Source organism: Podarcis gaigeae, assembly GCF_964106915.1.
Source record: "Podarcis gaigeae genome assembly, chromosome: 4".
In the NCBI taxonomy this organism is placed as follows: Eukaryota; Metazoa; Chordata; class Lepidosauria; order Squamata; family Lacertidae; genus Podarcis; species Podarcis gaigeae.
This window is the reverse complement of record NC_139677.1, coordinates 85477346-85500182: the sequence shown is the minus strand read 5'-3', so window position 1 is coordinate 85500182 and position 22837 is coordinate 85477346. Positions and strand designations below refer to the sequence as shown.

Genomic DNA, 22837 nt, shown 5'->3' with positions numbered 1-22837 from the left:
CTGCCCCCTACCATATATATTGTCAGGTGGATATAGCCTAGCAGCTGGTAACTATGCCCATCGGCTGAAAGTTACCTACCCCTGCTATAGTATGCTATCTCTCTGGTGTGGTTTCTCCCAGCATAGCTCTAATATGAATTCACAGAGGGCTCTTAATGGCATGTGAGGACTGGGTTGCTGTATTCAAAAGCTGATACTACTAGTTACTAGTTGGTTCTACAAAGGATGACAGCAAAAGCAGCAAGTTGGTCTACTTAAATTGACAATTTAGAAAGTATACTTGAAGTAACTTTCAAAAGCTGGGGTGAGATCTAGCATAGCATGAACAGTTGTTTGCACATCCTTCCAAATCTGCAAAGGGTTGGGGAACAAGATACCGTATTTTTCTCTCTATAACACACACATTTTCCCCTAAAAAGTAAGGGGAAATGTCTGTGCGTGTTATTGAGAGAATGTGTGGTCCCTGGAGCCGACTGGCCCGAGTGCAGGGGCAAAAATCAGATTGCGCGGAGGCGGGAAGGCTGGAGAGAGGAAGCTGCTGCTTTCCTGCATTCTGCCTCAGGGTCTTACTGCCCACCCTCTTCTGTTTTTGGTTGCTGTGTTTGCTCAAACGCAACAAAGAGCAGGGAAATCCCCTGCCCTCATGGCAAGCAGAGGGGAAAGGAAAGTCACACTGCGTGCAGGCTCCAGCCCAACCGGCTCAGGTTCCGTAGTCTAGGAGCGCAGCCGACAGCCACCACCACCTCCTCCTCTCCGTGCTCCAGTGCTGCTGCGTCCAGCATTCTAGGGACTCACAGGCAGCTGGAAAACATGCAGGTGGGAGAGGGGGGGAGGGAGGGAGGGAGGGCTGGCTGGCTTCGGTGGGTGGGTGGGGGAAAACTTTTGCCTTCCTTTCCTCCCTCCCGTTAAACCCCTCTCCTGCACTGTTAGCCAGCTGCTTCTCCGCACACCCCTCTCGTGCTCCTTGTCCCTTCTGTGTTTTTCCTTCCCTCCCCACTTAAAACGTGGTTACAAAGCACGGATCCACATGGATCCTGTCCTCCTGAGGAGCTGTACCAGAAAAAGGAGACAACAGATTCCCCCCTCCTCCATTGTCAACGGCTTCGGTTAAAAATCCCAATTCATGGCAGTCATGGTTCAAACATCTCTTTGGGAAGAGGAATTCCTATTAAGGGTGTGTGTTAAATACAACAACTTTTAGGAAATGTTCGAAAACACACCACACTGGGTTAGTGTCATTTACAGGTGTATTTTAAAGTTAAATGAAATAAAAATAAATTGCCTCTTAATATTCGTAAATATAGTAAGAAAGTTGAAAAAGCCTTTATTGTAACAGATTTGCAACTAGAGGAAAAGACAGGCACAAGGGAACCAGGTTGGGGAAATTCCCACTGTAGGACAAGCTGAATTGTTATTGTTAGAAGTTGGCTAGCTATCCAATTTAAGACTTGGCTAACCATTACCTTATGTTTTCCAACTTGAGCCAGCTATCTGTCCTGGGCTATAACCCCAAGCACAATGACTGAAAAGCAAGTTCCACAGTTCAACAGAACCTGCTTCTAAGCGTAATTTGGCTCAACAATGTATGACACTGAAAATGTCTGAGCAGTTAATGTGCACATTTTGCAAAACACATCCAACCCCCAGTGTTAATAAAAGTAGTACCTTGTTGTTTTACAACTCCAACAGCTGTACAATATTTACATTATCCCCACAAGTATAACTGTGCAAACGTAACTGGTTGTACATTAAGTGCTTCCTCAGAAGTTGATCTGCCAAGTTATTTATAAGCTAGCAACTTTCTTCAGAACCAGCGTGTCTTTTTAAATATGCAGTGACACTTGAATGCATCAACTGCACTCCCATTTTGTTATTTCACCTCAAAGTTGCAAAAGACCAATGAACAGTTCAGTTTTTATTCATCATAATGCAAAGATAACAAAAATTTATCCACATCCATTCCAGCAGGAAATGCGATTGGTAGCTTCTTCTGCTGAAAAAGGAAAAAAAAACACACAACCATTGAGGCAAACAAGATCTAGGTGCTTAAAAATTGCTTAGTTTCACAGAACTCAACACAAAAACATGTTTATCTGTATAAACCAATGAGTGGGATCTCCTGTCTTTTTCAAAAGTAGCTTGTACAGTTCTTTGGGATTATGCAGGCCTACACTTATAGAATTGGGCTGCTTTCCACCCACCACTTTTGGGGCATTAAATAAATTAAAAACCAGGATCACGTCTCATCCTGCCCAAAAGGCAAAATCAACCTTTGGAACAAACCATCCCTGACCCATGACATTTAAATGTTCTGCATCAACTGCTATTGAGATTCTTCCCCAATCTAATTTTGTTTACTTCTCAAGTCTATATATAAGTATATGTAGTCCAACAGTGGACATAGGCTTAAATGGTCAACTGGTAAGTGTACCAAAACTTCATAGCTATTAAAAAAATAATCATAAAGGTTGCAATACCTGCAGTCTCTTACAACTTCAGCAGGCCAATACAGGCTAGCTTGCAAACATTGGTTAAGCAAGCAACTGTGATTCTAAAGATTCATTAAGACAAGCTCTAAAGATGGGGAGATGTCTCCTCAGCCAAATATTTCTTCTGAAAAGTTGTGACAAGTAAAAAAATGAAGGAACCGTTTCCATTAGGTTAGGAATGCCAATGTGAGCTTGAGAAAAGGCATATTACAGGATACATTATGATGTTTCCCATTCTGGGCCATTTAGCTAGACAATGGGATTAAAAGCTGTTAACTCTTCTTCTGCCTGTAGGTACTGTGCTGGAAAAGAAACAGTACCATGCAATTATGTTTGAAAGGACTAGTTTACTTACCTTCACTTTCTTCTTTTTTATTGGCACTGTAAAGTTCTGCATATCTTTTTTACTGGCAGTCCGGGCATTCCTCTCACATTCAACCATGTCTTCTGGTTTCCTTTTTTTTGCACTTCTCAAAGACCTAAACTGTTGCGTATTGTCTTTAAGAGGTGTAGTGGTACTAGTCCTTGCAATGGCTGCTCGTGAAAGTATCATTAAAGTGTGGGCAGCCATACTAACACTGTTTTCACTGCCTGTTTCACTAGCTGGGCTACAAGCTGGCAAGTCAGGAGTAGCTGGAGGGACCATGATCCTTGGTGTTGTACTGTCTTCACTATACCGTCTACATGCGGGCGTCCTTATTATATCAAAGGTATCCTCAGAGTGTCTATCGCCAGTTCCTGAAGGTGTGCGTGGTACTGGCAAATCCACATTTTCAGGAAGTTTACTAGCGGGGCTTTGCCTCTGAATGTCATGCAGCATTTCCACAGCTTGTTTAGTTAATGGACTGGTCAAACAATGGGCTTGGTTGGCAGACCTGTTCTGGTCTTTTTTTGGCTCCTTTGAAGGTAAAGCTGCTGAAATTTTGCAATTTGCATTTGGCTGCAGCCCCTGCTTTTTAGTCAGTTCCTGAGCAGAGGAGGTGTTCTTCTCATTATGAAGGCTAACGTTCTGTTGGCCGTTTGAGAGAGTCGCCACCTCCTGGTTTTTGGGGGGTTTGTCAACAGTCCTTTCCAATTCGTTCTCTTTATTTGCAGTCTGTTTTCTTAACACATCCGATGCCAATCCTGGACCTGAATGTCTCTTCTCAGATTGGGTGTCCTTTGCAGTCAAGTTTCTGCTAGTAATATCAGGCTTACATAAAATCCTAGGCAAAGTTCTCTCTCGTTCCCTCTTGCAGGACTGAGTTTTAGCAGTTGAAAGCACAGCGCTGGGAGAATTCCCAGAGCATAAAGGGTTTTCACTCCTTTCTTTCTGTGATGCTGGAATACTTCCTACTGGAGCAGCCAGAGTGTTGTCAAAGCAAAGCACTCTCCTATGGCTTTCATTCTGTTTGGAAGCGGAACTTAGGGTGTCAAGAGCAACTGTCTCCAGCTTCTTTTTCAATTCTGCACAAACATTCTTGTCTGAGTTTGCATTTCTGAATGGGGGAAAAGGGTAGGGATTATCTGACAATTCTGTCATGAAATTTCTATTTTAAATTATTTTGGTATCTTTTTAAAAACTATTGCTGAAGGCTATAAACTCAGCCATGTTAGTAGCAGAGAGTACCAAACAAGTTGGTTTAAGGGGACATCCCCACCTTCAGTTTAAAAATCTTTAATAGCTCAACTTTTGATTTACTGAAATAACAAAAGGGTGAAGAGAAGCAGAACACCCTCCATGCATATAAAAATAAAGGGAAAAGTACAGAATTAATTTTAAAGGTTTCCCTGTTGTGAACTTTACCCTTCACAAAACATGTAAAATTTGCTGAATATACACAAAACCACCTCAGGCCTGAAAAACATAGGACCGTTTCATTGCAAAGGAAGGCTAAGCTCTAGAGGTGCTTCCTTGTCCAAATCCTTTTTCTTCTAAAGAACAAGGCCTTGAAGGCAACTAATAGGGAGAAGAGATACCCACTTTAATTTAACTACCCAATAAAGTTTCTGAACCCTCATTTAAACATTCATGTTAAAATACACGTTTGCCACTATTTTTAAAACAAAATTCTTTGAACAAATGGAAAGTAACAGCTACAAGAAAGTTTATACTCCCTATCAGTTGCTATAAGCCAAAATTTCAAAGGCTACTAAGGAACAATGTAGAAAACAGTCCAAACCACTCAAGTGAAAAAATATAATGTGTGAAGTTAGTGATCACTATTATATTTGCCAGCAGCTCCCATGATTGCAATGCCTAAACATTATCACTGCAAATGGCAGAAATAACTATGGACCGCTCATATATTTTACCATGCGAGTGCCTTCCCAGAAATGTTGAGAACTGAGAAAAAAAACACCCACATTTTATGGAATGCAACTTAACTGACCTTTGTGCATGAGAAGCAGGACGATTTATAGGCTCAGATCCACTGGGTACCAACTTTCCTAAAACATTTGTTTAAAAATCAAACTGTTAATTAAAAGAAACAAGTCTGGATTTTTAAAAAAAAATTAACAGCATCTAAAGAAGCATACTCTAGGTTTCATATGGAAGAAAAAGACAAGTCCAACATTATATACAGTCTGCTACAATAGTTTCTACCTGCAGAACTGAGTATCTTGGGCTGCTGAGGAAGGAATCAGATTTGAGCTGGCAACCTATGAATTCTTCCCATGCTAGAAACAGACTTCCCTTCCTTCAGCCACATCACTAGCTCACCTGTATTTGTCTTGTTTCTTGGGATCCTCTGAGATTTGGGAGGGAGAGGTAGTTTAGGAACACCACCACCCAAAGAAGTCTGTACTGGCATGTGCAGAACCTTGGAGAAAGTGAAAGCAGCACAATGAAGGTTTCTCACAAGATTTTCCAACTCAAGAATGACAGTATGGAAATTTAGCGGCAGCGTTTTACCTGACGGGAAGGATCTGAGAATGTATGTCCATTTTGCCCCATTAAAGATACAGGAATCATTCCCACCATTCCTTGCAACACAGGTTGTACTGGAGATGCGATTATGATGGCAGAACCTGAAAATCAAAGGACTCATGTGAGCAAGCTGTTAGTACTTACTCAGAGAGTCTCTCTCACTCTCTGTGCCAATGATCCAATGTCAGAGAATGATCCAAAGGCAAATGGCACTGTTCTACCAGTAAGCCTAAGTGTGTATGACCCCGTAAGCTACCTGGAAGGCAGACTCCCTGGGAACCCTATATAAGCAGCTATAAGCTCTTTAAAGAAAGAGCAGTAAATAGCTCTAACCACATTATTGCTACTAAGCTGAGATATCTTGCTATGAAGAACACCATCCTATATATACAGCAGGTTGCAGACAGCAAGTTCTCTAAAACAAAGGGCTAAAATAGAAATATGTTGTTCTGCATGGGAGTGACCCAGCCTTTGCTAGGTACACAGCTATAGGGAGGAAATAATGTCTGACACGTTGCCTGCATTCACATCTATTTTAGCAACTATTTGTGTGGCAGATGAACAATAAGGCAAGAAAAGAAGCAAAGAAACCCCTGCGACTGTGTATGTGTTCCTAAGAAACCAGGCTTCTCCAATGCATTTCAATTCCAGGAAGGGCTCCTTTGTTTTGCTTTCTCCCATCTCAACATATTGGTTAGGTGCTCCAGTCTAGAGCTTCAAACAATAACTCGGGGGGATTTGCAAGGCAACCATCAACTTAATGTCTTATAGCAGAGATAACCAGTGTAGTGCCCTCCAGATGTTGTGGCCTGGAGCTCTCATCATCCATGATCACTGATCATGCAACCAAGTAGGTATCCTAAGGGTGAGGCAACTGTTAGTATATTGCTCTTAGTTCTCATTCCATTTTTAGAACAAACTTCAAGCCAGAATACAGCTTTCCCTCCAGACTAGTTATATGAGCTCCAGAAACAAATAGTGAGATCCAGAAACAAAGAAATCTCAGCCTCTAACCCAAAGGGGTAGCTTTCTTAAATCAACTTTTCTTCGTATTTGAATGCATGCGCATACCACTCAAAATCCTTGGTACTTAATTCTAAAGAAGCAAATATGTCAATTTACTTGCCACCCACTGGTTTTTGACTTGTCACAAGTTAAGCACAAATTCCATAGTGCTAAATGGGTATTAAATCCATGGAATCAAGGTTTAGATATTACTGGCCACAGGAACCATTTGAAAGTAAACCATACAATGAAACTCTTCTGCTTCTATTATGGGAAACTGGATTATTCTGAAATCAGCTGCATGATTTTTGCATCTGGCTACCATAAACACATTTTATAAGTTACCTACAAGTGAAGAGCAATGTAATATGTAAGTTCTAACTCATTTAAATAGTAAAGCAACAGACTTATGACCAAAACCAGTATAAACTTCAGTTACGGTTTTAAACCAATAGTTACCCTGTGAAAAGTTTGGCGACATTGGCGGGTTCATGGCAAACAAGTTGCTTGTTCTAGGAGGAGTCCGTAACTGCTGTGGTGTTGGAACCTGCGGTGCAAGAGATGCTGAACTGCCAGGCAACATAACCAAGTTTGAGGGAGTAACGTTTGTATTTAAAGCTGGCTCAGTCATACAGGTGGCAATATAGACACCATTGGAGTTGCTGAAAGATGTGTTTGTGGCTGGCATCAGCTGTATAAATCCCCCATCCTTGGCAACGCTGGACGTCCCAGCAATGGAAAAAACAGCACACTCCTCATTTGATATGTTGAGTGTACTCGCGACAGAGTCTTGAGGTCTGAGCACAAGAAGATTCTGTTCTACCAAAGCTGAATCCCCAGTTCTTTCAACCTCTTCCGAAGTTATGCATCTGGCTGGTCCCGTTAGCTTGGCTGGTGACTTAGCTGGTGAGGACAGGATTATAGTCGGCAAGTTTTCTCCAGCGATGCTGGAAACTGCATTGTTCAGCTCGGCATCTGCTGAAATGAATGTGTCATCGCTGATAATGATCTTTAAGGAAACTACGCTGGAGGGATCTACATCTGTGGCTTGACTACTAGAGGAAACACTGCCTGATTCTTTCTTCCCTGGACTTGATTCTGCCACTGGTTCTGGAGGAGGAGAGCAACACGCAGCAGATGTGGTGGGATTGCTATCAGTAGATCTCTCTGAACGCCCCTCATTATCAGAAGACCGAAATAAGCTATCTGCATCTGATTTTGTGGAAGATGATGGCTCTTGCATTTCTATCTGTGAGGTTTCAGAGCCTTCCAATTTCTGGTTTTGAGGTTTTGAACAAAGTTCTTGGTGCACAGGCTGATCATCTGAAAGGAGGCTGTTGGAAGTATCCACAACTTCAAGCTGGAGCTCTACAGCATTTGGATCAGATGCATTCGCTACAAATGCTGCAGCAGAATCAGACTCAATTTTATCCTGGTTTTGACAATCAGAGGCAGCATGACTGTCTGGGTTTTGCTGGCCAAGTACAGGAAGTTCAGCTGGCTGTCCCATTATGTGCTCTAGATTTTTATTTGTTTCTGCTGAATGGCTAGAGTTGGCTGCAATAGTTCCTTTCAGCATTTCATTTCGGGCAGCTCTCAGAGGGGATAGCAATTTTGCATTTGTCCTTTCCGCTAGTATATTATTAGACAATGAACAACTCTCTGCTCCTCCAGACAGTGAGATATGCATCACACCCAACTGATCATACTGCAAATGAGGCAAGTTTTGAAGATCTTGACATAAGAGGTCTTTATCAGTTCTACCGTCTCTTGCTGCTGTTCCTTGTTTGCTGCAAGAGCCTACACTGTGTCCACTGAACTCTGGGTCAGAGACATGATTCTGCTCAGATTCAAAGACTGTATTGTGCTTGGTTCTTTGGCTAACCATTCCCATTTCTACAGGGTCACTTTCACTCCTCACTTTAGAGTCCCTGGGAAATTTTTCAACTCCTACATTTTGCATCTCCAGGTGTTCTTCCAAGGTGACTTCACTACCACTGCAACCAGTCTTTCGAATATGTGCTTCTTTTGAATGATCTTCTGTGTATGACAGAGTTACTTGGGAATTATCACCTGCAACAGATCAATACAGTTTCACTACAATCTAGTGTTGTAGGACACCCCATGCCAGAATAATGTTACAAAAATAGATTACACCACTTTTGTGTAAAACACATTGTAAAACCTCCATGGAGATACTAAAAAATTTGCACTGGCCTCTTAAGAACCATGTCATTGTTTTGCCCTCCCTTTATCCAGGGAGGACCATTATCCAGCATCTGAAACTCTCCCCTTTAGAAGAAAATCCCCAGCAACCCCACCCTTCTATGTACAGATGAGTATTTTATTAGAAAATATTTGATTGTTGTGTCTTAAGTGATTGGAAGTCGTTTAAAATATCATAAGCATAAGTTCAAGGAGTAATAGAACCATCTGGTTTTAAAGTTTCTCATCTATTTTTTTTTCTAATTTCTCAGTGCAGTAGTAATGGTAGTTATTGTTTGGGGTGGCTATTATTGTTTGGGGATATCTTGCACTCTGAATTTACAAAGCTGTATTTAATGGATTCAAGTTATAAGAAAGGAGATTTCAACTAAAGAACTTTCTGACAGTAAGAGATGTTTGACTATGGAAGAGACTCCCTCAAGAGGTGGTGGACTCCACTACCTCGGAGATTTTTAAGCAGAGGTTGGATGGTCATCAGTCATGTATGATCTAGTTGGGATTCCTACATTGCAGGGGGTTGGGCTAGATGACCCTCAGGCTCCCTTCCAACTCTATGCTTCTATGATAACAGCTATGAAGCTGATTTTGTCTAATACAATATATGAGTCTAGTTTAAAGACAGGGAAACAATTTGTAATCCATTTACATTATCATAGTACTATGAAGGTCATCAGCTTCACTGAAATCCATGGTGCTATAAAAATATTTGGGACTTAACACACACAAGTGCCATATGAAATAAGTTCATTAAGCCCACCCTGGTCTTTCGCCTCCAAGAAAGGTGAATTCTAGAAACAGGTTAGTACCCCTCCACCTCTATTTTCACTCATTCAGGCTGTAGCATTGCTTTACCACTTACGTATCCCACAAAGAGCATGACGGGACTCCATCCACGACCCATGGGGTGCTGGAGAAAGACTTATTGGGCTGAAAGAGAGATGGCTATAGTGGAACAAGCATACTCTCTAAACTAAAGAGTGGACTGGACTCTGCACATCACAATGTAGGACCTGTGGTCTGAATAATCTCCACTAATTCAGGCTAGTATTGGGGAGTTACTTTAGCACATGCTCTTAAATCTAGTTTTGTGCTACTGACTTGTAATCAGAATGGCATTTGAGCTCCAAAGCCAACAGTTGGCATTAGCTGTCATTCTAAGCTGATTTACGGAAAGGAGAGAAGGGGACAAAGTTACCTTGGTTAGAAGTCCAAGCAGCTGTTATCATTAGGCTATATAAAGAACAACAAGGCTCACCTTTTCAAAAGAAGACTGAAGTCTCAAAGAAACTCAAATGTCAATTAAGCAACTTGCAGCCCAGCCCTTTGGATGTTTATCTAGAAGTTAGTCCCATCCATTTCAATAGGATTCACTTCCTACTTTGTGTACACAGGACTGCAGTAACAGTAATTTTAACATGTCCACAATTGCACATCTCAAATTTCCCAGTCTTTAATAGTGTTTTATCATTTGTGCAGGGTTAACAATTAATATTCTAGGCCCTGGAACAAAAGGACATTCTACAAGTATTGAAGATAACTGGAAAGCTTTGAAGAAGTGCTTACTGATTTCCTTTGTTGCAATAAAACTTTCAAGTGCTCCTAGGCTTTCTTCGTCCACTAAGATTGCATTCTCTAGTCCTCCATTCTGAGTGGAAATACTGTGAGAAGCATTTCTTCCACCCTTAGCTTTACCTGTTTTAAAAGAAATGGAAAAAATAAACTGAAAGGGTACTAATATTTGATTCAATGCACAAATTATACCTAACATATATTCCTTAATCAGGTATGTTTTTCTGTTTCCACTAAATCAATCATCCATAAAAGTATTTTGGGCAATCGTGGAAGAGCAAAAGTTATAAATATTGATTCCAAATATTTGTACTACTTGACATTTAACAAACTAGATATAAACTGTAGACCACACATTTAGGGAGTCCTCTGTGAGCATGTGTGGCACTTGGTGTGCATCAGTTACAGACAGCTACATAAATGCTGAAGTGCTATACCCATAAATACTTTACAACAATATGAGGCATAATATGCCAAGTTCCTACAAAACTCATAAGGGGTGATAACTGACTTCTCAACATATGAAATTGGCCAGAACATAGGACTGTAGCCAATGCTCGCTCTACTCAGAATAGACCCACTGAAATTAAACCAGACCACCCCTTAGCCTTTCATTGCAAAGTATTCAAAGTGATAACTAACCCGCACCAAAATCAAATATATCGAAGAGTCCTTGAAATGCTGGATCTGACTCTGTTTGCTCCAGAATCTCCTGGATGGCTTCTTCGGTCATGTGAATCTCACCCTGCTATGTAGGTGATATAAAAATAATCCACAAATAAGTTAGAAGATGTAAACTGTTCTCTCTAGATGTAAAATGTATGTTGAAAGGTAACATAGGAAGAAAACCTCCTTGAAAAATCAGAAGGAATTTATAAAATAAACCTGACCTCAATGGTAGAAGCTGAAGTGACACCAACCATCTTGACTGCACTTGTTTCTACTATAGTTCCAAAAGGTGTCAAGGGAAATATATACACATAAATTGGGATCAGCAACAAATCAGTAGTGCAGAATACTCCCAATTCAGGGTTCTACCCAGCCAGCCATACTCTTTCCCTGGGTACTCCATTCCCATCTGCCCCACTCTTAAATATAGTTTTCCCATTCACTCTGCCTCAACTGATAGCCAGCAAGCTCTCAGTGCACTCAAAGAATGCTCAGTCCTCACTGGGCTGTTTGGGTTCTTCTTCCCCAAGTTTTTCAATTTTTGGAAACCATGGAGTTTCTCTAAGCCCAAAGATATTGCCCCATATGTGTGCAGATGGTAGTGTTTTGGCTACAAACATATCCATATTCAGACAATCAAGCTTGCTATTAGTGCACAAGATTCGTATGCTAGACTGCTTAACTGTCCTTTGTGTTACTTCCCTTTAAGGTGGTTCTGAAACTTCAGTCAGTACAAAATACAGTGGCTCAGTAGTTGGAAACGTATAAAAATATTTGAAATAATTTTCATTACAAAACTACATCAACCTCAGTTTCTGTATCCGACATTAGTCATACTGAGTAGGACAGCTGAAATTAATGTGTATTACTAATTTATAGGCATTAATTTCAAACAGTCTACTCTTGAGTAGAATGTAGTTGGGTACCACTCAGTTTGTAAATAAAATTCACTTAACAGATCATGTAGACCAGGCATCCCCAACCTGCGGCCCTCCAGATGTTTGGGCCTACAACTCCCATGATCCCTAGCCAACAGGACCAATGGTCAGGGATGATGGGAATTGTAGTCCACAACATCTGGAGGGCCAAAGGTTGGGGATGCCTGGTGTAGACATAGCAACCAAAACCATGATTTTAAGCACAACCAAGAACTTCTTTAGGAGAAGTCCTACTGATTGATAGTCACAAAGGATAGTAACTGTGCTATCGTACAGCTCTCATTAATTTCAATAAGGTTCAGGGTAATAATATTCCCAGTTAACTGTGCCTCAGTTACTTGTAAGGTCTGCACAACTTGCAAGCCACCAAGGTGAAATGTGGAGCATCAGCAACATACTGTGGCCTGCTTTGGCCTTGCTAACACCCCTGGGTTTGCAGTCCCATGAAGAAAGCAAAAGAAGGTGGTTTATCAAGCACTGATGGCTGTCATACACAGCTGGTGGTCTGCAGCTTGGCTAAGTGAGTGACAAGTAATGCAGTCTGCTTTAAAGTAAGAAATGTGGGCTGATTCTTTAACTATTTGGTGTGCTTTTTCACTTACAAATGCATGCCAGGCATCAAATACATTTTATATATGAGTGTGCATTAGTTCTTGGAATCTTACCTGAAGACCAAGGAATTCATCAATTGAGGACTCTTGTATTGTTGGGCCACTGTCTGCCTGTTTTGCTGTCTGAGAAATATTGCCATCACTGGAACAGATAGTTACAAATAATTAGCAGACTTCCAAAATAATTTACAGATTTGGAACAGGAGGTGTCAAGAAAGTTATTTTACCTGCCCAAGAATTTGTTGATGTTTTCAGCTAGCTTCTCCTGAAGACATTTGTTGCTCAGAATTTTCTCTCTGGCATTTTCAATAATCATTTGCTAGAAAACAAATTTGAAGCAGTCCAAAATTACTAAAAAAGATAAGAAAAACTGATTCTACCAGCACTATTAAGTAACACCCCACCCCCTTATCCAGAGGTGCCTCCTTCATTGAATGTTTAGTTAAAATTCCTGCATTGCAGGGGGTTGGACTAGATAATCCTCAGGGTCTTTGTGATTCTTTTAGTACACCAATTCTAAATTGCTCTCACGTCTCCAAACCAATCTTAAGAGAAGCAAGATTTAAGTCCTATTTATACTTTATATACTGTTATATACTTTATGCACATTTACTATACGTATTCAGGGCCAGCCTACCCATGAGGCAAGGTAAGGTGACCGCCTCAGGCAGCAGGGTCCACTGGAACAGCAGATCCCAATGTCAATCTTTCTTCCACCCCTTGTTCCTGATATAATTCTTCCCTGACCTCTTCTTCTCTGGTGAGGAGGGAGGTACCATTTTGGTGTCAGCCTCAGGTGCCAAAATCTCTTGGGCTGGCCCTTATACATTCATATGTGTGCACAGACATAGCGACTACATGTCATACATCTAAACCTTTCTGGATTAAATTTAAAAGTTGGCCCAGAAACACCACTATAAGCTATACCAAAAAGGGACACACTCTGGAAAGTCTTTAAAAATGCCTTATTACCTGAATTTTTCATAGCAATAAATGAAGCTGGAATTGCAATAACAAACTGCAAGGGTGTGGGGAAGGAGAAACAAAAGGCGAATAGAAAAAAGAAAGTAAATGCTGTTCTGCATTTTTTTTTAAAAGGCTTACTGGAAGGTCACCCTCTATAAGTTCTAGCTGTTCACTTCCTTCTTCCATGGGTGAGCTTTCTTCTTCCACCATTGCGGTGTCCCGTAAATCACAATTGGATAATTGTGATCCTGATGATACAATGCTTTTTTTCTTCTGGAAGTCACTGAAGTATTTCAGAAGTTTAAAGAAATGAGAAAGGCATAAATTGAGGAAATTTACTGCAACTCATGTTGTAAATCTTATCTATTCATTCCTCCGGCTCTTTGCTCAGAGGAACCTAGTGGCCTTAAACGAGATCAACACCTGTTAAGAGTACTTGCCGCATAACCTAATGGTTTATAATCTGTAGACACAAGGTTAACTATGCAATCCTATACATGTCTATGCAGAAGTAATTCCCATTGAGTTCAATGGGGCTTACTCCAAGGTAAGTGAGCACAACTATGCAGCCCTGTGGTTGAGGGCAGAAATGAGGGAAGTGACTTCAAATGAATTTATACAAAAGGGAATAGTAAAAAGGAGCAGGGTGAATACACTGTTGTAAATAGAGGATTAGGTGCCCTTCAAAATATAAACAAGATTCATAAATTATAAAACACATTAGCCAAAAATTAGCAGTTACCCTTTTCTTTTTCCGGGAGACACCATGCTCGAGTGAAGCTTCCGTTCTTGGGGTGCAGAAACCAAGTTTGCAGTGTCTCCTGCTTTAAAAAGAAAAAATGAGTGAGACAAATGTTGCTTCTGATTAAGATTTTTTAGGCTACCAAACATTTTCTGTTGCCAATAGGAAAGGCAATGACAAATGACAACAGGCAATTGAAATACGGTAGACATTTCCCTCTTCTCTCTTTTTAAACAAAATATTTTCCCCATTTTATTTCTTTATCATCCTCCACATGTGTTTCAAGGCAATTTACAGAAACAATACCTGAAAAGGTTTTTTAAGCAGTACAAAAAACAAGTAAAGATGGGTTTTAAAACTACTGATAATGAACACCTAAGACAGACCTTTTCATCTGAGTGGAAAAGCTTGTTGAAACAAAAATATATTTAACTGATCAGCAGGTACAAGCAGTGGGTGCCTGTCTTATCTCAGCAGTAATGGTATTCCACACAACAAAGGAGCAGCTGCACTGAAAACCCTGCTAGGGGTTACTGTGGAGTGGGATTCAGTTATTTTAGGAATGTCAAGGAGAAACTCTCATGTAGAAGAACATAGTGACCTACTGGGTGTAAAATCAATAAGATGATCTCTCAAATAACCAGGTCATGAGGATGTTTTGATGTGTTTTCAGGGGAAACTATAGATTCTAACACATTTCCCATGTTTAGTGCCAGAAAGCCAGTTTCATTGCTTTCAGTTCACCTGGCTCTTTCAGCATATCCATTCTAACCACTCTCTCACAAACATACACAAATGGAAAAACAAAGGACCAATAACAACTGGGGGGCAAAGGAGGAACAACCCAGGTTGGAGGAGCAGGGGGAAAAAATCAAAGCCCTGCCAGCTTCACACTGCTAGAGTAGAAAGTGGGGTGGGGTGGCGGTATTGTTTTTAAATGGTTTTCTTTTCCACTGGTCTCAACGAAAAAGAAAAGAAGTATGCTAGCTTATAGGGATAATGCGTATCCTCCGATTCATCCCCAGAAGACATCTTTTTTGTCTTCTTCATTGTTGGGACAGGAATAGTTGCAGAGGTTTCTGCAACTGATAGGAGAACTCCTTTTTAGGCAGAACCTCCTGCTTCACCTGAAAGGTATCTGAAAGTGGGGAGGGAGATCTGCTAAACAAGAGGTGGGGAGCCATTTTCAACCCAAGGCCATGTTCCCTTCTGGGCAACATTCAGGTGGCCACATTTCAGTAGTGGGCAGGGCCAGAGGCAAAAGTAAGTGGAGCAACACATGTGAATTTTATTCCTTTGTACAGTAAGCTAGTTTCTTCACACTCACACATCCCTCTCTATCTTTCATCTAGATAAACTAAAGACATTAGCAGAGTTCAAGGACCTATTCCAGACAGGAATAAACACCTAAAGAGGCTGTGAAGCTGGGTTGTGGATCAGGATGGTGTGTGGATTGGGGAGAGTCCCATAGGCCAGATAGGGAGGCCTGGAGGTCAAGCGTGAGGTTCCCCAACACTATGCTAAACTGTGCAACCCCTGGGACACCCTCCCAAGGACCACAGAATTGAGTATTCAAACTTACTGTTAATATTGTTTTCTTGTACTTGGAACTGGGGTGCCGATGAAGAACCTGATCTTGTCTGGGCCATAACTGGGATTACAGTTGGTTTAAGAATAACTTGTGTGGCTGCCATCGGAGCAGAGGTCAGTTGTCCTGGCTGGTGAGCTACAGAGGACCCTGAATTTGAGGGAAGTGATTGTGGAATACATCTTTGCTTTTTCATATCTGCAATTGCACTTCTTGTGCGGCCTAGAAAAAGACATAAAATAAAAGGAGATAGGAGCCCATCTCAACAGACTGTTAGTTTCTTAAGCTGTGCCTTTACTACTTTGAGAGCTGAATTGTGGCACTGCAGTAAAACCAAATGTTCCTTCACCCCTGAAGTAATTTTGAACCAAATCAGGAATGCAGGTAGTTTTGTTGCTAAATATATTTGGTGTCAACTACTGAAAGAGGCAGCCAGCTGCTTGCTGGCACTACTATGGAATCACACACAAGATTCAGGAGTGTTGACACATGCTACAAGGGAAAAGAGTTTGTCCACATTCCAGGATTATGGAGTCCAAGAGCTGATTTAAACGGCAGAAATAACACATGGTATTTTCCTGGATCACTTCCAGATCAGGACAACTGTTGTTTCCCTACTTCCAATCACTCTGAACTAGTACAGTGACAAGCTGAACTTGCCAGTCTGTTGGGTGGGTGATGAAGAAAACAAAACTCTCAATGCTTACTTCAGAGATACAAGATAAAGCATTTCCAGCTTTAATGCAACACGAAAATATTAAGCTCTGCCTCTATGGGCCAAATCCATCACATTTACACTGTCAAATGTTAACAGTTCTACCATAAATATTTCAGAAAATTTCTTATTACAATAAGATTGCAATTCTAAGTATACTATGATGTACAAGTCATACTGAAATGAATTCGACTGATTTTCAGTTGATTTCCTCTTGGACTGGGAAAAGTTTAAAGGTATTAGAGGGGTGAATTCAGATTATGTAAAATAGATGTTTTCAGATACATACCCCGTTGATGAGCACAAAATGCACCAGAATTCTGCATGCTCCTGCAACAATCAAATTGCCAAGTGAAATTAGAATTCAATATACAAGTGTAAGGGAAACTTGGCTTCATATGGACCAGTGAGACAATAGTTACATGGACATTTAGATTAGGGATTAAAGCAACGGGGGGTGGGGATCAAAATTAAACATAATTAAAATTTTGTTATCAGTAACATATTTCTATGGTAAGATGAACAATTTTCAAAAACACCATCACCCTGATTAACATTTTGTAGTAAATAAGCTTGGTTTTATTTTGGAAGTGTTATATATGTGCTTTGGGGTTGGTTGGTTGCAGAAATGGCTGCTTACAGAGTTTGGGGTGGGTGATTCCATTGTGCAACCAGTAGCTGCAAATCATTGGGCCGAGCACAAAGCACTTTAGGAGTTCCCACCAAACCCCCTATTTGAATTCAGCCAATCTGGCTGGGCCTGCAGGGTGGGGCTTTGGGAGCAGACCTGACTGCAGCAGTTTTCACTGTGGTCCACTCCCAGCCCATAAAGGGCGGCTGAAGCTTTCCTTGGCACCACTTTTATCATTCTGATCAGACAAAGCTTTAAAACATCAGCATGCTGCGTCTAATAACTTACAAGCATCAGTGAGATAAAATCAGTACGAAAACATCAAGACGTCACCAAAATGCAACCGTAGTAAGCATATAGGAGAATTGTAGCCCTATAATAAGATGACAAAGGTTCCCTGTGACATGCAGACTAGTATTTGCTTTCAATACAAATTACCTGATTTGAGAAAGTGTGTAGTCCAACTTCTTCCATAAAGATGACATCATTGCTGGAACATCATTTGTTGCTTCTTTAAATAAACACATCAGACAAAACTTGTGTCAAATGTGAAAAGGACTGGTTAATCTATGAATCAACTGGAAAGACTACACAATAAAGAGATCATGATTCTAATTTCTTTAAAAATGGCGCTGCTGCTTTAGCATAAAGAGGATCATTTTTGGAGTCTAGATGTACAAGTGAGGTATGTAAGAAAATGTCACACTGTTGAAAAATTCTGCTAAGGGTTCCAGCCAGCCATGCAAACTTCAAGTATATTCTATTCCATTCCTCCTTCCCCCAGCAACAGCCACTCAGCTCTGACTCTGCTCAGTCCCCACTGGGCTAGTTTTGTTTTTCCTCTTCCTTTGCAGTTTCTTGGTCCCTTCTTTCTGCTGTTGAGTGGCTGGCTGGTGTTAAGTTTTTTGTCTATTGCTCCTGCTCTTTTGTTTTCATTGGTGACTTTTTTAAAAATTCTAAACTAATTTTAAGCCACCTTGAATTTATTTTATTTAAAAAGATAATTGTGTTTAATAATTTATGTACTCTGTCCTGACGTCACCGAGTAGAGTGTGGATTATAAATCTAAAGAAAACATATTGCACAATATACCCCCCACTAATGGAGAAAATAGCCAAATCTATATCTTGTATCTTCCAGTCCCAACACCCCTTCTTACCTTTCGATTTCATTGTGATATACTCATTCAGGATGGTGATTAAGTTCTTCCCAAAGAGAGACTAAAGAAAAAAAAGGAAAAGAACAGCATTCAACTACACAACTTCCAGCAACAACATACTGGAAATGTCTTGACTATCCAAAGCACAATGGTTATGGATGCCATTTGGACTCAAGCAAGCAATTTTCATGTGGACTCCAAAGCTCACCATGCAGTGGAGGGGTATTTATTGTTAGATAAATGATTTGCAGTTATGGGACTGTTGTCTTTCACATGACGGTATATGTTTTGACTCCACAGAGTGGGAAGCGACGGAGACAGGATGTTTGTGTTACTGTATTCTGTGAAGTGCGACTGTTGTCCTTTGTTCTTTCTCTTTGCTGTCTGATGCTAGAGAGAGAGGGAGCCATGTTGCAGTGCTCCGTGTGTGTTTATATGTAAATAAAGTAGATTAGCCAACATGCTGAGTTGCTGGGGTCTGTCATGTGAACTGTGCAGGCTCTGCAGATCCCTAAGCATGCTGGTGTCTGTTGGCATCGGTCGCTGTGATGTTCGGGCAGAAGAAAGCTTTTGAAGCTCCCGAATGATCGACCAGGAGGGAGGGAACATGCCAGTCAGGCATGTGTTTCTACCAGGGTCCTTCTCGAGTGTAGGCTGAGCTCCTAACATTTATTACCTGAATCAACCTTAAGTTGAAATATTCATTATGCAGAACTATCTTGTAAAGTAGAAAGCTCAGGGGCTGATCAAAACGTACAGCCACCTTTCTCACAAATATGTACTCACCAGTAAACAAGCTGGAACAAAGCCTTCCCCAGTACAGTGCTCTGCGTATTCTTTTAAATCTGAGCTTTCTAGTATAAATGCCCGACATGTGGCTAAAAGCTTTTCTTGTTGTAAATAACCTGTAACAGACAAAATATTTTCTGACCCTTTGTGCCACTATGAACAAGGAAAGAAGTTAAAGCCAACGATATTATACTTAAACTCATATATTTATCATGAGTTTTAAAAATGATCATTCCACTGTGAAAAGGAGTCTAGTCTGGTTTATATGGAATGTTCTTTTACAAGGCAATCCTGCACACACTTACTTGCGAGAAAATCTCATTGAATACAGTGGGACTTTTTTCTGAGCAGATAAATTTAGGATTGCCGTATTACGATACCATTTCAAAACCAGCAACAACAACAGCTAGAAACACTTTCTGAAGAAAGCCAATAAATATTTTCAGAAATTCAGTGATTTAAAGTTCAGAGTTATAAAATGCCATATTTACTTGAATGTAATGTGCACGTTTTTTGGCCAAATCACTTCACGAAAATTAGGGAGCACATTAGATTTGATGGCGCCAGCAAATCCTTTTTTGGTTTCAAGGTTTCAAAAATTGAGGTGCGCAATAAAAAGGTAAAGGTACCCCTGCCCGTACGGGCCAGTCTTGACAGACTCTGGGGTTGTGCGCCCATCTCACTTAAGAGGCCAGGGGCCAGCGCTGTCCGGAGACACTTCCGGGTCACGTGGCCAGCGTGACAAAGCTGCATCTGGCGAGCCAGAGTCGCACACGGAAACGCCGTTTACCTTCCCGCTGGTAAGCGGTCCCTATTTATCTACTTGCACCCGGAGGTGCTTTCGAACTGCTAGGTTGGCAGGCGCTGGGACCGAGCAGCAGGAGCGCACCCCGCCGCAGGGATTCGAACCGCCGACCTTTCGATCGGCAAGTCCTAGGCGCTGAGGCTTTAACCCACAGCGCCACCTGCGTCCCTATAGATTCACATAAATATGGTATGAACGAGGATGCAACCCATGATAAGACTGCTAATATATATATTTATATTGCTATCTGTGCCTTTATTACCAAACTGGAAACATGAACCATGTACCAAAGAAACAGTGTGGACATTGCTTTTCCTGTTGTTCTGTTTATGCACGGTGGTGGTGGGAACAAATATGTGCAGCTCCACTTTACATGTCTGATCCACTTGGCAGCCACACACAAACGTAACATTTGAATGTATACACATAAAAGGATACATTTAAACACATGTGGCCTGAACTGATATACAACTTACAATGTGGAAAACAACCATGTGATGCCAGCCCATTATGCACCTTATTAAAGTATGTGTAGGTGTCTGGTGATGTTGAAGATGGGACACATGCAACTCGTGGGTAGCAAAGCATGATTTCACTCAAGCAAACACAGGTGGGTGGACAAGGAGAAGATTGATCCCAATCTGCATCAAAGCTTGGTTTGTAGTGGGGAACCCTAATTACAATGCAATGCATTCAAGATTTAGGATTTGACAAAACCAGAACTCCTCTTTGGGGTGATGTGAAATCTATAGCAAGATGTGTGCAAGTGCTCCCTTACTGAGAGCAATTGTGACTTTTTCCTGTGTTTTTGTCTTCATGTAGACTTCAGAGAATCACTCTGTATGGTATGATGAAAGAAAACAAAACCATCTGCTATTAAACAATTATGTAAATAGCTTTGTCTATTTTTAATAATTAAATTTAAATTTAATGGGAATATAAACAAGAATTTAACTGACAACAAAGTTAATAGCAGCTGGTTATATTTTCTTGTTTGTAAAAACTACTGATAGCAGTTCCTCTCTTGCTTGCTATAAATTGAATTTATGCAAATAAAATAGCCTCCCCCCTATGAGCAATAGCAGTTGGTGGAGCGGCACACATAGTGCAACACTGCTCATCTGCCTGCTGAACCCAAAGCATCACTGCCAGTTCCTGAGAGGAAGAGGATTCCAACTAAAGAAAGGTGATTCCAACTAAGCATCAGGAAGAACTTTCTGGTGGTTAGAGCTGTTCAAAAGTGGAACAGACTCTCTTGGAAGATGGTGGACCCGCTTTCCTTGGATGTTTTTAAGCAGAGGTTGGATGGCCATCTGTCATGGAAGCTTTAGATGAGATTCCTGCATTGCACCCATTGGACTTGTTGAGCCTCAGCATTTCTTTCAACTTTACAATTCAATGATTCAACTCCCTTCTCCCGGAACTAGACATTAAATCCAGGGTGCCACTCAAATTCTACTCATGCTTGCTAGGAAGTAAGTTCTACCTTATTTGGTGGAGCATGTGCATCTTATTCAGTTGAGTATTTCCAGCTAACCATGCATAAGATTGTAGTCCAGTTTGGATGGGAGCAGTCCTTGTACACGTATATATAAGAATAAAGGTAAAGGTACCCCTGACCATTAGGTCCAGTCGTGGACGACTCTGGGGTTGCGGCACTCATCTCGCTCTATAGGCTGAGGGAGCCAGCGTTTGTCCACAGACAGCTTCCGGGTCATGTGGCCAGCATGACTAAGCTTCTGGCGAACCTGTTTACCTTCCTGCTGGAGCGGTGCCTATTTATCTACTTGCACTTGATGTGCTTTCGAACTGCTAGGTTGGCAGGAGCTGGGACCGAGCAGCAGGAGCTCACCCCGTCGCAGGGATTCAAACTGCCTACCTTCTGATCAGCAAGCTCTAGGCTCACAATGCTGTGCATAGTCTGACATTTCACTTATGACAGCTACAAAGAACCACAGAGTAGGAAAAGCCAAAACAGCAAGCTACAAAAATCACCCTTCTTCCTTCTCTCCCCACAACACACATACAGCCATCTTGTGATTCTAAGCCATTTTGGGAGCCATGTTAGCAAGAAAAGAAAGGGGGGAATAAAAGGTGGGCGGCTGGGAGAGCATCATATATATATGTAACAAAATAATAAGCAACTCCTTAGCCCCTGATCCCAGTGGAAGAAGACGGGCTACGGTGGAGTAAAGCAATAAACAAAATTAACCGCGCTTTAGCTTTTAGATCCGCGGAGGACGGCCAGGGTGAATTACAAAAATAACGATCGACAATATTTCTGCTTTTAGGGCAGGCTATGGAACAGTAAATAAAGAACAGCAACATGCAAAGGAGAGGGAGCAAAGCTTCTCACAACATAACACAACAGTGTGGCGGCGGGGGCGATGAATTAGGAGTTGGGGATCGCGGGCGTGTCCCTCTTCTGCTTTGGAAACGACGGAAGATGCGAGGGGCGCCCTTGGCTTGTCCTTCTCGGAGGCCCCCAGAAACACACACAGAGACACCGCGGGTCCAGGAGCAAAAAGAAGGGCCCGTTTTCCCCGGAAGCCCCCTCAGGAGAGGAAGTCTTTGCTCGCGCTTACCTAGCACCAGGCGGGCCACGTCGGACGGCAGTAACATGGTGAGGGGGGCTGAGGGAGGGACGGGGAGGGGTCCGCGCCCTTCCCGCCCCAGCGGGGCAGCGGCGGCAGCAACTCCCAGAAAAGGCGGTTATCCGCGCTCCCCTTTCTCTCCGCGCCCAAAACCTCTCCACAACAGCATCAGCAGCCGTCAGCCTCCGTCCCGCCCACCGACTTCCGGCAGCAGGAGAGAAAACAGGAGCTTTTCCGCTTCCGGCGGGGACGGGGGTAGGAGTAGGAGTTAGGAGGGGCGGGATTAGAACGCGAGGGGGATGGAAAACACCACGTCGATTGGTGATGAGCGTGGAGCAGCCACGCCTCCCCGCGTTCGTCGGAGCGCGAGGGCGGCTGCGCGCGCAAGGAGCAAGAAGCCCGCGCTGCGGGTCCCTTCAGGCCCCGCCCA

At 41.9% G+C, this 22837-nt stretch overlaps 1 protein-coding gene across 13 annotated transcripts; it reads right to left on the bottom strand.

Annotated features, from left to right (window-relative positions):
• Positions 1–1295: 1295 nt before the first annotated feature.
• NPAT (nuclear protein, coactivator of histone transcription) lies at positions 1296–22794 on the bottom strand. 13 transcript variants are annotated; one of them, XM_083736026.1, is made up of 18 exons: positions 22399–22794; positions 19006–19124; positions 18220–18280; positions 17499–17571; positions 16719–16759; positions 15709–15936; positions 14127–14208; positions 13523–13667; positions 12646–12737; positions 12473–12560; positions 10843–10948; positions 10195–10323; positions 6865–8478; positions 5386–5501; positions 5194–5293; positions 4862–4919; positions 2845–3967; positions 1296–1993 (listed from the first exon to the last, which is right to left on the bottom strand). In XM_083736026.1, the coding sequence occupies exons 1-18, from the start codon at positions 22433–22435 to the stop codon at positions 1916–1918; spliced, it is 4290 nt and encodes a 1429-aa protein (XP_083592152.1). In that variant the 5' UTR covers positions 22436–22794; the 3' UTR covers positions 1296–1915. The 13 variants fall into 13 exon arrangements, with proteins under 13 accessions (XP_083592152.1, XP_083592158.1, XP_083592159.1 ...); XM_083736032.1 differs by having other exon boundaries at positions 1296–1990; XM_083736033.1 differs by having other exon boundaries at positions 10849–10948; positions 22399–22785.
• Positions 22795–22837: the final 43 nt, after the last annotated feature.